Below are 18,195 nucleotides of genomic sequence, written 5' to 3' on the forward strand. Positions count from 1 at the left end.
GGCTCTGGAACTCTCTGCCTCCACACATCAAACAGTCTGACTCCATCACGACATTCAAATCCCACCTCAAAACCCACCTGTTTAAACTGGCCTACTCACTCTAAAACACATTCAACCTGCTATCACAGATCCTCCTCTCACTCCGTCACTCCACACTCTTGTCTTGCCTGTTTTATGCTTTTATGCTGCTGTATTGCCTTGTCGGTTCGATTAAATTGTGTTCCGTTTTAGTTTTAGCTGTTTTAACTTTTAAATGCACTGTAAGGCGACCTTGGGTGTCCTGAAAGGCGCCTCGAAATAAAACGTATTATTAGTCCCGCCCACAGGAGATGCGAACGGAGGAGTCGAGGAGTGGAGCCGAGGAGAGAGGAGGAGAAGCAGCAGGCGGTTAGAGAAATGAGAACTCCTCTCCTCTGAGCGGTCATTTTAAAGAGACGTCCATTAATGATGACAGGAGGCACAGCAGCCCTCTGTTTGATGGACAGATGTGTTCATGACGACTTATATATTTACTTTGAATTCACCCCCTCCCCTCTCTGGTCGCTACAATGAGGGAAATAAATTACGGGCCAAAAGTTTTATTTACAAGTATTAAAAGTAAGCAGAGGACACCAAACCAACTGAGACATGTCTGTCCGCTGCATCTACGCACTGTAACACACACACCTACACACTGTACAACACACACACACACACACACACACCTACACACTGTACCACACGCACCTACAGCTCCTAAAGCATATAATTAGGCTACAGCCGTTGTGTATTTTATTATGTGAAGCAATAAATGCTTCACATAATAAAGAGAGAAGGCCTGTTATACTGAGTGATATATATTATACACACTGCTCTGCTTTCTGCACGGACCTCACAGCTGTTCTCTCTGTAAACATCGCGTTGCGATGAGAGCAGTTAATAAAATAATATCCAGGGGATGCATGCAGAGCTGTCATTGGCTGAGATAAGTCCGGCCGTGCGTCACGACTCTTTGAAACATCTCTGTTCCCGGAAATGCATCCACGAAAGAGCCGTGGAGGACCGTGGAGGAACCATCAGTGTATCCTCGGTTAGAGCTCCTCCAGAGAGCCTCCTCGACGCTCGATCCTCGGTCCTCGAAGTGCATTTAGAGAAATGAGATGTCCTTCAACATGGCGCGCTAAAATTCATTTCCGGGTCACTACCGGAGGACCGAGGAGTCTAGGAGTCTAGGAGGGGGATTTGATGAAATGAGAAAGGGCCTAAGTATGTCACTGCAGGTTGGCATGTTATTAGCAATAAACAAAGCAGCTCAGGCAGATAGATAGTTACAAAAGTCTAGCTCTCGCTGCAAAGAAATTCCTTGAAAGCCAGCAATGTCCATCTTCTAATGGACTTTAAGGGGAAAGTTAGGAGATAACAAATGTTCTCCTGGATTAAACCTTTATGTCCCATGAATATCGGTACCAAACTTCAGAGCAATCCACTCAATAATTATTGAGCCAAATATAATACAAATATTGCCGACAATAACAAGACTTCTGCTTACTGTAGATGGATTCAACCAGATAAACACACAGTTGCATGATCCCACTTAGCCAGACAGTCAGGAAGTTTGAACATGACAGGAAATGACAGCCATGATGGCCTTTCCATCGTAGAGAGGGGAAACACCTGGTGGGAGTGAAGTCACTGTCAGCGATCACAAACAGCAGAACTGGAAAGTACCGAATGGACTCCAGTTGCAGTCGGGATGGTGCAATGATTTCTACTAATAACAACTGTGTCATCGCTGACTTTTCTGACCCTTACGTGACCCAGGCCACCACCACCTGTCCCCACCAGAACAGATGACATGTCTGACAGCGTTAGTTACAACTGGTCCGGGGATGAGATGGGTCATTTGGGAATAGAGCAGTCCTGCGTGAGGTCGACCTGGTCTTGTAGTTGTGTTCACGGTTCAGGCTGTGACCTTCCTCTCAGCAGTGGGAGCCAAGGCTAAACATGCCCCGGCTATCTGTCCTTCCCGAATGGAACACAACAGTGGAATAGAGACATCTGCCTCCAACGATAACCGCACAGATAGATAGCAATGCCAGGGAAAGTCCCACACTATGACAACTGTGTAACCTACTGAAGAACGTGGGGGTTGAGGATGTAGCCCCTAACTTTCGCTTGAATGTCAAGGCTGCATTTACATGACAAAAAAAGTGTGATTTAAAAAAGGGGATGTATAGAAATCTAGAGATCGCCCGTCCTCTGGTGAATTAATCGTGTCAGGCAGCCCATGTTTCACCCTTTGTAGGATCTGTCCTGTTGATCTAAGCAACTCAGCACCATCAATTAGAGGAGAGTGAGTACAGTTCAGTGCATTGGTACACATGCCACGACTCTACTACAAGGCACTCATTGTGCACTCCGCCTCTCTAAGTGGTATGTGCTGTACAGTGTTTGGTGCCCTGAAACAAAACGCCCATCTCCATTAGCAGTCGGCCTGCTTTTAGCAAGACAAAAATGTCTCTGGGCATTAGTCACTGCTGCACCCGGGAGGAAAAGAATAACATGTGTTTTTATTGGAGGAAAGCTAACAATAGGAGGAAAGCCTACATAGTTAGGTCACGCCAGCAGGTTTCTCTTCAGGTTTCCAAGGCAGAAAAAAAACAGTGGTAGTGACAGAGGTAGTGTTTTGAAGAACAATTTCTTATCATAGCAGAGACTTGACCTCAATGATCAATCAAATGCTATTAAACCTGTTTCACAGGAGTGGCTGTCCATGTAATCCAGTGCTTTAATATGGACACAAAAACTGCACCTATCCGAACAATAGAAGCAATTTTTACATTCAGAGGAATGGCAAATATTCATTACAGCATCACCCTGAAGGTAATCTCATGTAAGAACAACATATATTGCTTAACATTTTCAGGAAGCATTTAGAGCTTTCCAAAAAAGTGTCACCTGGCTAGTTGGAGACATATCTGCGTGTCTCAGCAGAACAACTGAGCTTAGCCACCAAAGCTAAGCTTCCCATCCGCTCTGAGCCACAGAGGAATGCAGTGTGTATGGTTGTGTATGTCTAGCCTTAGACCCTCAGCCAGGACAGGAACACATTGGGAAGTCCCACCCTTTCTGATGCCTGGTCTTTGTAAGCATCCGCCTGGGATGGAACACTGAGGTGGTAATTAATGGCTTCAACTCCAGGTGGGACTTAACGTCACGTCAGCAAACCAGCTGCTCAGAAGTTGCACAGAGCTGGTAAAGCAATCTCATGATGGGGGTTTTGTCTGTCAATAAAACAGTAAAAACATAGAAGTTTTATTCTCTTTAATATTAACTTGTGGTCAGAACAAATACTGCAAAAGTTGGTAAGCCACTTCAGTTTTATTATATAAAAACATGAAATATTCCATGGGCAAATGTTTTATTGTAATAGCTGGTAACTCTAAACATACATCTCCTTTGAAAAGCATTCGTTAGACTGCAAAGAGGAAGAAGAAAACGTTAAGTTAGAGAGAAAGAAACAGAGCAGAAGTGCATGGCAGAGAAAGAAGAAGCGAGAGACCTACAGAGACAGAGAGAGTGAGCGAGAGGTGGTCACTGACAACACATTTAGTGGGTCAGGGACACAAAAGGCGCTGCCTACCAGGCCTCCAGTGGAGCATGAAGCCACCAGGGGAGTGTAACAGGAGATCCTGGAGCCCCCATACAGACCACTCACTAACCAACCTGCTAACAGCCTCAAAGGCTGCGGGATGACAAAGGCCACAGGTTGCTCAGACCTGCCCCGCTGCCAGGTGCCAGGACGCCAACAAAAGAGTCTACAGGGACCTCACCATTGAAGCTGCAGTTTGATTCAGCTTTTGATCCATACCAACAGAAATGCTATCTTATGAGAAGAGGAGAGGCAAGGATATAAAGGATACAAAGATCTGAGCAATGCACTAATAACTACATTTTAGTTGTAACAAATAATTATGAATGCTAGGACAATGTCTTACTTTAAAGGTCCCCTATTATACTGATAGGTCTCAGATATATACAAAACCTGTTTGGCTCCAAATACCAAACAGATCATGAATTGCAGCATCCCATAAACCCCTCTGTTTCAACCCTGTTTCAAAAGTGCTGATTCTGTTACTTCAGATGAAAATAAGGAGCCACTCCCCACGCCCCTCTGAGAGATATTTGGTTAAAAATAACACAATGGTGCTCCAGGAGGAGATTCAGGTGATACGGTGGGCGGGTGTTACCTCGGTTGGTGATTGGCTAATGGTCACACAAGCCAAACATTTTTTATGACATCATAAAGTGGCCAAAATCTGATCAGCTCATTTTCAGACAGGTTTTTATATAAATGGATCAGGACAAAAAGTGAGAGAATCTTTTTTCCTGAAACTTCCAGAATGTCTTTAAACAGAGGGGACGCATGTTTGTGTATAAAAGACATGAAAACGTGGATTTTACATAATAGGTCCCTTTAAATATGAATTACATTGAATTTATTTGGCGCAGTTTGCAGATCTTTTATCTAAATTCAGCTTTTAAACAAGTGCATTTGACAGCGGCTCAGCTAAAGATTGCATATCTTAGTATAACAAAAAACTGATTTGTGCTTGAACGCAAACACATATTACACAAAGACACAATCATTGTATGAACACTAGATAGCACTATCTTCAGTGGAAAGAGGCATAATATTAGAATGGCGTTGTAGCCACTTTAGTAAACGTTATAATGTTATCTCAGCAGATAAACTTTAACCCGAGAGGCCCACACTGATTGTGTGCCAAACACAGCTGGGTCCGTGAGGTGACAGCGAGATCAACAATAATGGAAGTCTGGAGGTGATAAACTAGCCCACCCATAGTTTAAGTTACTATTTTTAATTCCGTAAATAACATTTAAATTCCATTGTCTTGCTTGTGATGCTAATGTGAATCACCAGCCTATTGTAAATGTTGTAAAGTGTAAGACCTATATATTTTTAAAGCAGTGTCCTTTAAAAGTGGTGCACAAAACAAAAGCTGCTGGCCAAGATATCATTTTTTTTAAAGAACAAAAATGAAGCTGTTCTTTATTGGGTTAAAGGAAACAACTTCACAAATTCCCACGTAGGTTATCAGAAGGACTTGATATATTTTTATATTTTGTCATACAGGATGTAAACAACATTGTCAGGAAATTGTTCCTAGGCAGCACTGACAGACCCTATAGAGGGATGTTGAACTGTTAAACACACTCATTTGGGATGAATCCACACACACACACACACACACACACACACACACACACACACACACACACACACACACACACACACACACACACACACACACACACACACACACACACACACACACACACACACACACACACACACACACACACACCACACACACACACACACACACACACACACACACACACACACACCACACACACACACACACACACACACACACACACACACACACACACACACACACACACACACATTTGATTAGGCCTTGTATAAAGGAAAACCCAACAACAACAAGACAAAAAGTGAATGGAGGTCCTTCCACCAATCAGAGCGGTGATGAGCAGTGACAGGAGAGACAAAGGAGCCTAACAAAGTCTCTTGATACCTCTGTAGGATAAATATAGCATGAGTGCATTCCAAAACAAAAAGGGATGATAAAGGAAAATGACTAATCAGAAAGGACAAACGTCTATATTTTACTAACCCCAGCTATGATAAATAACACATTGTTCAAATGTTGTTTTCGTTCTTCTACTTTCTTTCTTTTTGTTTAAAGATGAGAGCCCACCCTTGCTAATGATGGCACACAGCAGAAATATGTGGATGTCTACATTTTCTGAAGAAATACTTTTAAGGTTTTAAGTAAGGTGTATTTATGAGTGAATGTATGTGTTTAGCGCCCTATAAAGTCTGTCCACCTAATTTGTCTTTAACCACATAGTGATTTGCCAGTCACTTTGTATTTGTCATCAAACAGGTTTAGAACACATTGAAGGGCCATAGATGAGGAATTCTCTCATGCCCTTCAAAGTGAACACCGAGTACTACAAACAGGCATCTGACATCAGTAGACAAAATGTTGCTGAAATGCAACCATGTACACACTGTGCCACACTGAGTTACTATAATGACACACACAAGAAAACAAAGGCAAAAAATAAGCACTAAATGAAAGTGAAGGGATGTGAAAATATACTAAGAACTACAAACATTCCTCTCTCACTTTATGAATGTCTAAATAGATATCTGCCTCAATGTTTAGTCAAAAGAACAAAAAAATCGTCCACAGTCAACAACTGAAGCCAGGTTTGCACCCAACACAGATGAGTGAAAACATACAAAAACAGACCCAAATGAAAACCTGAAAAGGTCTTAGTAAAACTTCAAAGAAGACATATTTAAAGTTCGTACCTTAATACTCAGGTAGTTGTCACAACTCCGAGACTTTGCTCTGGAGTGCATTTTGCCCAGTGACAGCATTTAGGCACCAGACAAAGTGCCAAACTTCAATAAATAAACAAGTGACATCAATTCCAAGCGCCAGGATCCACCAGTGTACAATCCTCTGTGTAAGTGCTGTCGGTCATTGCAGTGATATCAACAGGTCCCGTGCCTCTTCTCTCCCCAGCTCTGTCTCTGTGTGTTGTGGTTTAGGCAGCTGGAGCAGAATAGACTCCAGTCGGAGCGTGAGAGACGCAGAGCGCTGGCTTCCCCGTCACTCACCCTCCCTAAATGTAACCTCCCCCGCCCTGCTGCTCTGCTACTGAAGCCTCTTCCAGCTGGATAAATGCACACTGCTGCAACTTCAGGCTCATCATTCAGAGAGAGAGAAAAAAAACACACTACCTGACCTGCACACCCCCACCGCCCCCAACCCTCCACCCAGCAGGGGTCAGACTCTGACTAACTCCTCTCTGCCCCCCCTGACCCCTTGCACCCCTACCTCCACCGGCAGCTCCCCTCCACCCCTCCTGCCACAATGGTCTCTCTTTGTCCTGACAATACAAATGGACTAGGGTTTCAGCTTATTCTGCTGCTTTTCAAAAGGAAAAAGAAAGGAAGACATCAGCATAGGATAGGTCACTCTCTACAATGGTGTTCCCCCCTTAAATATTGACAGGGGAAAACCCAATCCTCTAACTGGCTCTTACACACTGACATATGTGGGGCATCCTCCTGTTATATAAGACACATATGACATCTTCAAAACAGATAAACTGTCCTTCTTTATAGAGCTTTTCAGAGTGCCGTTGAGTTTAAGACATGGAACAATAAACTCAATTATGTCATTAGTTGACATTCCTTGATGATGATATCTGACAGGCATCACAAGAAAACCTCAGGAGACACAAGAAAACAGGAGCATGTTTTTGACCGCTTGAATGCAGTGAAGTGACAATTTGTTAGCTCTTGACCAGCTCTTCCCAAACACAGGGAATCCTTGTTCAGGGGAAACTATGCATACCTTGTGTGAATATGTGAAGATCACATTAGGGCAGCCTGTGTAAACTGAGACGGTAGTGAGGGGTAGGTAATTGGGTTGGTTTAAATTTAGAGAGGGGCTAAATTCTTGATTCACAATGGCTTGACGGAGACAAAAAGACGCGCTGTCACTGGCTGCAGTCACACAGCACACGTGGGTGTCACACAAACACACTTTAGTTACTCTCACATTGATAAACGTAGACAAAAGAGCAGCGACGTTACTGTAAACTAAGAGGTAAGGTCATAAATAGCAACAGCACATATTGTTATACGGTAGTATCTACTTTTAGTCTATATATACATCTCCTGTATAATCTCCTATATAAACAGACACACACATACCTCACATATGTACTATGCAAATATACACTCTACCAGTCTGCCATGTCTGACCCTATAATTTCTGCTACCCTGGCCTTTCCACTAGGCTTGTTTTACCATCAATGAGGGCAGACTCTTCTTTTATGTCTCCTTCATTCCAACTTGTTTTCTTCTTTCCTTCTTTTTAATTCTTACTTATCTCATTGGTTTGAAATTATAGCACATGAGCGACAAAACGGTTCATATTGAAGTCACAAAGGTCTCGGCTCGGCACATGTCCAAGATGCAGGCGCGTCAGCCAACTGAGCCAGCAGGAGTGAGGCAGTAGTCGTGTCCGTCATGGCCACATAGGGAGGAATTATATTTTTAAGATTCTAAAGTCAATGAATTGAGTCTGACAGTAGAGAGATGACAGGAAGTGAGGGGGAATGACATGCAGCAGAGGTCCCTCGAGGCGCCGTACTGGGAACCTTGTTTCTCATGGCCACTAAGGAACCATGAGTAACTAAACTGAGCTCCAAAGTCTTCACATCTCACATTGTATACAAGTGTGTGTTTTTTCAAGCTTATTGAACAATGTTCAGATTATAAATCATATATATATGGCTCATTTAAATAAACATGTATTAAATGAGCCATAAAACTGCCATGTTCGGTGTACACAATGTGTTTGTTTTTTAAAGGCTGTTTTAGACACAATGGATTTAATTCCTTGCGAGAACATTTGCAAAATCAGCAATTGCTTATACTATACGCACTATGCTTATAGTTAAAAGAATATACTTACAGAAAATCTATTTACAAAAACGTTTGCATTTGTTGATAATAGTAACATCAAATTGCACTTAGTTGATATAAAATGATATATGATTAAATTACAACATGATGATTCAAATAAATAAAATATTTCAGGTTTCTAACCACGTTGACATTTTGGATATTCGGTAACAAAGGGTATAGATTCAAAGCTTCTTACTCAGAACAGATGTATGGTCACGTGATAAGTAACAACTTCTGTTACTATTATTTACTGTATATTGTCCCCTCTTCCTATGTCCTGTTTGAGGATTTGGACATGTGGTTCCTCTGTGGCCACTAGAGGAGGCATCAGCTGTGTTTGTATTCCCGGTGATTTATGTCCAGAGTAAGCCCTGCTGCACAAACAGTCAACAACATGTATCCTGGAGCATGAATGTAGGTTTTAAATGTGTGCTACTTAGTCCACAGTGCTGAAGACAAAAATAAATCCATTTGTGAGCTTCATACGTTCTTATCGACAGTGTGGTCTGATTCAATACCGCAGTAAAGTTGTGGACAGTAAAACATCGACTCCATGTAAACTAAAATGTTTGTACAACTACACAAATTAAACTTTTCCTGCTGATCTTCCACAAGCAAGCATGAGGTTTAAAATAGCCTCGTTTAAGCAGGCTTCTGGTAAACAATATTTATGTGATCTGAAAGGCCAGATAGGGCGGTCCCAGGGGCATGCCATCTGATAAAGCAATCAGGGGAACAAATTAGTCAGATGACATGAGAGCTCCAGTTTCATCATTTTTCATCGCTATATGTTAGGGTAGTTCGAGAGATAAACATCAGAGACAGATGTCAGGGGGTAGTTGTTGTTTGTATTAAGATTCAAAGATTTCAAGTCCATTTTGGACCAATACAAAAACAACCAAACTTTACTCTTTAATGGATTCATTTGTATTTTATTTCTAAAAGTAGGAATGATTCGATCAAGAACATGCACTGTTGTTAATGGATGGGTGGTCATTTGGGATGAATCCACACACACACACACACACACACACACACACACACACACACACACACACACACACACACACACACACACACACACACCACACACACACACACACACACACACACCACACACACACACACACACACACACACCACACACACACACACACACACACACACACACACACACACACCACACACACACACACACACACACACACACACACACACACACACACACACACCAAACTGTGGAATGTGACACCTTGGTCCTACCTCACTTCGTACCAACCTCACAGTGCAACACAGGCCACCCAACAACTGTTGGCATGAAAACTTTAAACTTCACCCCTTTCTTTTCTTTTAAACTTTGGCAATATATTTGAAACTGTGATAGATAAGGCGAAATATGATGTCTGTCACCACAGCATTACTGTTATTTAAATAAACATGTCCAACAGTAGCACAATGTCTGTTAGATCAATCTAAATTGAGCATCAAGGCAATCCATAACAACTAGGGTTTCAACTAACACGTATTTTCATTGTGGACAAATCTGATTATCGAAACAAAAAACCCTCCACATCTCCAAACCTCTTGTTTTGTCTGACTTAATAACCAACAGTATTTCAGTAATAACCAACAGTATTTCATTTAAAACAATGCAGGAACAGAAAAGGCTGCATATTCTTACATTTCATAACCTGAAACATCACATTTTGGCAGTTTTGCTTATAAATTACTTAAATCAAAAATCAAATCATTTGGAAATTATTATCAATGTCGTATATATATCCAAAGTACATATGTATTTTCATGCTTACCAAAGTAACCGAGTACATGAGAAATACAAAATTACCATATCTGTCTCTTATAGCAGAAGTCACTGTTTAACATATAAATAACAGAGGAACGGTAGGATACAAATTGAAAAGTACAGCACTTTTTTAGAAATGTTATACTTACAGTTCAGACTGTAAAGAAGCTGAGACCAGATGACAGGGGACAGAGTGAACGAGTCATCGCTCTCCTTCTGACCGCCTCACACAGCCATGGGAACTCACATCACCATCCAGCCTCACACAGGCTGAGCTGCTACCCCCTCTGTCCCCTCTCAGTCCCAACAGGCGAGTAAAAGCAGTTAAAGGGGGCTTTGACTAAAACCGTTCCTCCTCTCACAGACGGACAGAGTTGCACACGTTGGGCTCCAGGACTCAGATTGATTACCTCGCTACACAAATGCACACAGCTACACAAACACAAGCACCCACATTGCACCCTAACCCCCTGTCCCCATTGCCATGCAAACTCTGAGTCCCAAATCTGTATGAGACATTCGGATGTCTTTGTCAGGAAAGAGATTTTCCCCCACCACCATGGCTGTGTGGTGCAGCTGTTCCACCAACACCACTTTCATGCTCTTACTGCGGGGCAGCAGAGGAAGAGCATGCCACCTGTCATAGCCGCCTAATGTACCTCAGCCCCCCTGCCGTGTGGACGTCTCACTCCAACACAAAAGCCAGTGTTTTCTCTGAGCGCGCGAGCACAGGTGTCTGGAAGACGCCAGGTCGAGTTACAGCAGAGGCTCCCACAGTGGAAATAATCAAGGAGTCAAGGAGAGGACAAGCTCAGTCTGACACAAAAATGTATTTGTAGACAAACAGAACAAACCGAAACGGAACTTCATATTGTAAAACATTTGGTTTTTATGTTTTTATAAGTAATCCTGGGTCTAAAACTACAGTAATCAAGCTTTCCTCCCCTTTAAAGTCTAATCGCACAGAATCTAATCTAATCCGTGCTGTAGGGCAGAAGAAAAGGTAAGTCATGAAACAAATCTTCTCCTTTATTAAACACACTGATGTTAGATTTGACTGTCCTTGCATAGACTTGTCTTGGTTACCACGGACCTGTACATCTGTCTCAACAAGCATTTAAAACATCCACTAAATACTGTAGACTCACTTATTATGTCAGATAAACCATTTTGTTTTTGTTGTATCGTATTGCATTTATTTAATTTCTTTGAAGATAGACAATAGAAACTCTTCCATAAGCAGGTCATAAGACATTAGTAATATTACATTTGTATTATTTAATCAAGCCATGTGTTTACAGGGTTTACAAACTAACCACAAATACCCCTTTTTAGTAGTTTAGCGTAACTCTCATAGATTCTACATTTCCTTTTGAATATAAACAATTTCAACACCTTAAACCGTCAACACAGACCAACATCCCTTAGTAGCAATAATAAAGCTTAACAGTGCTCTCCTCTTAGATTAAGTGCAATTAACAATGGCTCCTACTCAACTTCACCCTTTAAGAAAGCAGGCTTAAAAACAAAAAACACATCCCAAAACAGAACAATGCCCCAAAGATCACTGGGCGCAACTTGACTCAACAACCCAACACAGGACACAAATGAATCCCAGCTAAAGCATGGGATTGTTTTAAAATCCAGCACTCACCTCACTCTGCTGTCCTGCTTTGAAGCCTTGAACAACACATGGAGGAGTCTCTGCTTCTCTGAGCTCTGGCGGGCTGACAGCTGTCTAACCAGAGAGGACCAGCCCCCGAGTCCTGGAGGACCCTGACATGTTCCATCAAACGCACGGCTATGTTGACTGAGGAGAATCACAATATTAAAGCTAGCCAGGCAGAAAGTTTCCCAGCCCCCCAGGCATCCCAATTCCTCGGCGGGGCGTGACCTAGTCGTTTTATCTGCACCCATCTCCCTCGTGTGTGTACACTGCGAGGGGAACCGAGAGCTGGCCTGCCATGTCAACAAAGTCTAGCCAACTGCACTTAACCTGTGCTTTCTGTCCAATTAATGCTCTTTAATTCATACAAAAGTTATGCTTGAGAGGTTTATTATTCTTTTAAACACAATTCCATAATTTCATCACATTTTCTGCTAATTTAAAAAGCACTTAAACCCTGTGGACTCCCTACTGTGCTGTCAGTAATAAACATAAAGGATTACAGAGATCAACAACATCACAGTCACACTGATCTTCAGAGACAATGCAGCGCCTGTCAGAGCAAACGGCCTCCAGTGCACCTGATGGCACCAGATGTCAACCTGCATTGTTATATGGATTACTAGAGCCACTCAGCAAACACCTCCAGGTGTGCATTCCTCACCAGGAAGGGGAAAGGTAGGAGCCGCTCCTCCGAATCAATAAAAAGCGCTGACTTTTCTCACTCTCCTGAACTCTGCGTGCCCGAGCAGAAAGAGAGACGGTTGGAGTTGGGTTACCTGCTGATGCACCCCTTTTACTGGACGTCAGGAGAAGCTTTCCTGCTCTAAATGTAAATCTGTGCACCTTCACAGCGGCAGAGTGCACGAGCAAGACGTGTATTTGGTCTAAGATGAAGGGAAGCGCGATGGGTGTCTAATCATTGGTCTGAAGTGTACACCTGGTCTCCACAGGGTCTTTAATCTTTTGAGGAAGGAGCAGAAATTAGAGGCCCCTCTCCTGCATCCCTCACATTGGGTTAAACAAGGGCGTGTAAATATCCACCACCAATTAATCACTGGCAGTCAGAGGCATTGTGATGCAAGTCAAGCTGAAGAGTGTGGGAGGATTAAGGTTTAGACAGTGGGACATTGCAGTCAATGTCATATTAATGACTTGGGAAACAAATACAGATACACATGTCTGCTTTCTTCTATTGGGTACAAACGTTTCTCAAATGTGAGATGTGGTTGTTTTTATTGTTTCATAGCATTTTTATTCACAATTTTTCTCAAGGTGCCACTTATATTAGATGTTTTGTCAGAAGGTAGGTACACAAAAGGACAAGCTATGATGAGAATACGTGGGTTTTTATTCTATCAGGCATGAACATGAGAGCGAGAATGTCCAATGTTGCTAAATTGTCCTAACTGAATGTGCAACATATTGCTTTATGGAGAAAAAATAATCAGGCACAAGCCATGTCCTCATTTCCAGTAAACCCAAGAATGTAAGACAAACTGATAACCATCACAGGACTCATTATAGTCTCTGCACCTGATAATTTGTATAAATAAATGCACATCTGAGAAGAGAGAGAGGAGGAGGTAGAGGGAGAGAGTGTAGGGGGGGAGAGAGGAGGGAGAAAACGATAGGGAGGGCGAGGTGTTTCCTGTTTCCATAGCTCTAATTGTACCTGTCTCTGGAGGATACGGCCTATCAGGAAGAGGGATTCTGTCATTGAGTAACTCCTCAATGACAACATTTTGAGTTTCTATACTTTGCTTTAGCTATGTTTATATATCTGCATTAGATAAAGTTAGCCTACAGATTGGACCAAAAGCTAAATCCAAACTGAGCTTTACACATTCATAAAGCGTAACATTCAGATTTGTGCAGAGAAGAAATTCACTGAGCTCTTCCTGTGCTGTCAAACTGTTATAATCCTTATTCCCAAAAGACAAAATAACCCCAAAACAAATGCCCCTTTGCTTATTGCACTGATGTGGCATCAAACTGACTGTTGGTTTGTTGGTCGTCTTTTGCAATTGAGAGCGTCTCTTCTTATATAAACTAAACACTCTATCTGTTTGTGAGTTGTTGTCAGAGTAATGAATACTTCCTGTTTAAAGATGAGGTGGAGATAGTCTCTTTTGACTGATAGCTGGGACTGGGGCAAAGAGTTTGTAGCTCCAAAAGAGGTTTTACAAACATTTGTATCAGAGCACATCACAGCAAAAACAGTTAGAAGAAGTTCTACTCCACAACTGAGTTTACTGCTTCCCAACATTACTTGGACACTGCCCTCCTCTGGTGGACAACATAAAGATGTTCTTGCTGAATACAAGTAGACCACATGCAGCTAACAGTAACTGCAGGCTGGTAGACTTACTGTCTACTGTATTTCACAGTGACTTAGTGAGAACCATAAATATAACAAATAACAAAAGAGGAAGGAACCATAAACTTTGGCCCCCTGAAAAAAGACCACAAAGCGAGGAATATTAATAATCAGTTTGACAGTCCTGGTTTGTAATCAGCTTTTTGTCTATCTATTAGTATGCAGAAGAGGAGACGCAAGCTAAGAGGAGAGGTGGGGGGTTGCAAGACAGAATGAGATGGAGAGAGCAGCCTGGGGGAGAAAAGACCCTCCAGAGCAGCCTGCGTCCAGCAGCTCATCGCCTGGCAACCTCACCACCAGACAGAGAATGTGTACAGTGATCTGCGTGCTCTCGACATTAGAGATAATTGCTTACAAACACAGAAAATCAGTAGGGAGGAATGGATTTGAACCTGCTGTTAAATTCTGTAAGAAACCTGAGCTTGCAGTTTAGTGGCACAGGGAGGAGGGATCTAAACAGCAATAAAGCGCCACTCAAAGAGAAGCTGTCAGATCTTTGCCTGAATCGTAAAGAGTTGTCATAAACTGCATTGGTGGCATTCACACCAATCCTTGAAAACTAGTGTCCACATCAAAATAAACAACCATGTTACATGTTGTCCATGCATTGTTATGTTTGCTTGATAATTAACATCTGCTCTGGTTGCTAGCAATCTGATTTTGGTGTGAAACACAGCTAAAATATTGTAGCATTATGCTTACATGTCAATGTTGTTGTTAATCAGTAGTTAACAACTTTTAATGCAGAACTGATATTCTTGTTGTATTTTACACAGTGTACAGCAACACATTTGTGCATCCTAAGGATAGAATAATCCAACAGGAGATGAATTATTAAACTGATAATATGAAAGCATTTAGTTTGCTTTGAGGTGTCTCTCACACTTAGTCCCACAATATGGGTTTGAAGCCACCAGGGAAAACTTGTCAACTTTTTTAATCAGATCAAATAAAAAAACTGAGAAAACAGTCTTCCTTCTCTTGTGTCAGAACTTGAGAGTCAGAATTAGTTGACAATTTTCCCTCCAGATTCAACTCTGCTCAGTTTAGGGCTTAATCAAGTGGAAATTGGGAATAGGGGGTTGTGGGGGTGGTCAGGGAGGGTTTGGGTGCAGGGTAGAATGGAGCAATTGTTCAGATAAAGGCCTCATGTTGGGTCTGCTTTGATGTTTCTCAGGGGGATATTCTGGGATTTTACAGTAGCATTTCACTCCATCACATTATGCTCACCGCTGGCAAAAGAGTGCATGCTGCAGAGATGAGGCAAAATAGGGCTTAGTGCTAAAAAAAAAAACCTGAATTGTATAGCATTTTCTAGCACACAATTAAACATTTGGGGGACCATCTCAAATGTTGCATGTACTATGCTGTCTGTTTTATACCCAACAATATCAACATTCAAGTGGGATTCCCCTCCGTTAGCCCCACGTCAGGCAGACAGGCTCCCACTGATCTATTATGTTGCAAAGCCTTGCATGTCTTGAATGAAAGCCAGCGTATCGATGGTCTGAGGATAATCACGTTTTCCTGAGACAGGTTTAGCTGCACTAAATAAGCTGCACAGAAAAAAAGGTGGGTCGAACAAAACTGTTGTAGCCTATATTAGAAGTAAAGTTTTCCACTAGACACGTCAACAGAAATGAAAAGAAGCGGTGAGGAATGTGAAAGAAAGGGTTTTTAAAAAGTTGAAACGACGGAAGGAAAGTGGAGGAGAGAGAGTTTATGAAGCAGGCTAAAGTTTCAGTACATGCTACATCGTGATGCTGCACTTTTGAACGCCATATGTTTCCTACCTCTCGGTTTCGTCCCTCAGCAGGTGCACTTGGCACATTTCAGAGATGCTGCAGCGTCCTGTCTCCTCAAACAGTCTCCACTTCGCTTTGCCACTTGTTGCTGAAGCAAAACCCCCTCCATGTGAGAACTATGTCCGCAGATGTACATGTACGCAAAATGCACAGACAAATACCGAAAAACGTAACTCTTTAACAGTTGGCGTAACACGAACTCACTTTGAGTGGAAGTTGGTAGCTAGTTGTCAGTGTTTAGTGCAGGTTCTCCAAGGCGCACAAAGTGGATATTTGCATTAGGCCGACCCTCCCCTCGCCTTTCATAGCTGCCATTGTTTGTCTCAGTCGGGGCTCGGATTCAGACCTTCCCTAAATCCCTGACGACCGGAGCAGGGAATGCTGCTTTCTCTGAGCTGGGCTGGCAATTAACAAAAGCGCGTTGATATGAAACGACACAAAGAAACTATTATGCCAACAGCTTTAAATTATAATACATTAAATAATCTGGTCGTCGGGAAAACACATGCCTAATATGGCTGAGAATCAGCATACATGTGGCTGTAGAAGGGTTTTACTTGACAGGTAGGTATAGCCTACTGACTGTAACATCTATGGTCACGTGAACAGGGCATGCTCAGAAAGGTGACAGCTCAACTTGACCCCCTGATGGAAATACCTGAAATAGATGCAATAACATAGAGGCACGTTTCCTAGACCTATTAGAGGAAGGAAGCAGACATGTAATTTAAAGCCTAATTTAATGACAACATACTCACTTGAGCAATTGAGTTAAAACATAGGCTATATTTCAATCAATGTTGTGCTTTCACAGCTGATCATAGCTCTGTTTTAATATTGTGTTTACCTCACCCAACTCCGACAGCTTCAAATATGTTTAATATTAAGGTTCAGGGTGAACTATTGACCCTTGGGCAGCAGTTGACAATATCCTTCTGCTTTTTGTCCACAGATGAAGATCATGTGACACATGAACAACTAACCAACTAGACCTTAAGGTGATAGTTTTTTGTCAACAGCTGTTACCAAGGTCAAGATAAAATAAATCTTTATGCAAAAATCAATGGAATAGGTGAATTTGAGGGAGATAACAAGCTTCTGTGTTTTGCTGGTGGAGCAACTCGTTTACATGTGGATAAGAAACGGTATCTATTCTATACATCTATACATATGTTGGCTCGGCTCCTTAATAAGTATTCAATTGTTATACTTACTTTATACTTTTAACAGATCTAAGAATTGCCTGTCACCCTACTGAATTTTACAATTTCTCAAGGGACCCTTCACTGCTGTCTTCCTACAGTATGTCACATTGGTGGCCATTTGTTGCCACCTAGTGGCTGACTCTAATTGAACAGTTTCAGGATCCTGGTAATGTGTATGAAGGTTCAAGGTTCTTTATTGATGGCTCACTGTCATGTTAACAATGCATTTCTGCTTTTCCTACTTTGACAATTCAACATATTTGCTGTTGATAATATGCCCAATTGAAGCAACTGCCAATATTAAGAGTCTGATCCTAAATGATAACTTCTAGAGGCACTTTCTTAAAGTTTAATTTCTTAAACTTATATCAGTTTATATTGTCCCTGCATATTCATTTCTGCTTAGTCGAATTACCAAAACCTAATTGTCACCCAAGGGGCTAGATGCTGCAGATCGCAGGAACTACCATGTGGTATAAAACTATTCCCTAGGCTTCTTTCTACTTAGTATGCAAATAACAATATAACAAAATAACAATGCACACAGGGGCATTGTTATTTGTCTAAGGTATGAACTCCATCCATCCATCCATCTTCTCCCGCTTATCCGTGGTCGGGTCGCGGGGGTAGCAGTTCCAGCAGAGAGCCCCAAACTTTCTTTTCCCTGGCGACATCAACCAGCTCTGACTGGGGGATCCCAAGGCGCTCCCAGGCCAGCGAAGAGATATAATCCCTCCACCTGGTCCTA

At 42.1% G+C, this 18,195-nt stretch overlaps 1 protein-coding gene across 6 annotated transcripts in view; it reads right to left on the bottom strand.

Annotated features, from left to right (window-relative positions):
* The window catches only part of zgc:158766 (uncharacterized protein LOC100009641 homolog), a 41,582-nt gene extending 25,063 nt beyond the window's left edge, over positions 1–16,519 (bottom strand). Inside the window, exon 1 of one of the 6 annotated variants that reach the window (XM_034228169.1) lies at positions 16,447–16,519. Coding sequence is in view for 2 of the 6 variants with exons in the window: in XM_034228164.1 (XP_034084055.1) it covers positions 6,413–6,481 (69 nt within the window). In the remaining 4 variants the exon portion in view is untranslated. Of the gene's footprint in view, positions 1–6,412; positions 6,690–10,540; positions 10,889–12,045; positions 12,229–16,230 lie in introns of those variants that run through there. The other 5 variants (XM_034228166.1, XM_034228167.1, XM_034228168.1 and 2 more) reach the window with 5 other exon arrangements.
* Between the last annotated feature and the right edge of the window lie 1,676 nt (positions 16,520–18,195).

This window comes from Gymnodraco acuticeps, unplaced genomic scaffold (genome assembly GCF_902827175.1).
Source record: "Gymnodraco acuticeps unplaced genomic scaffold, fGymAcu1.1, whole genome shotgun sequence".
Classification (NCBI taxonomy): Eukaryota; Metazoa; Chordata; class Actinopteri; order Perciformes; family Bathydraconidae; genus Gymnodraco; species Gymnodraco acuticeps.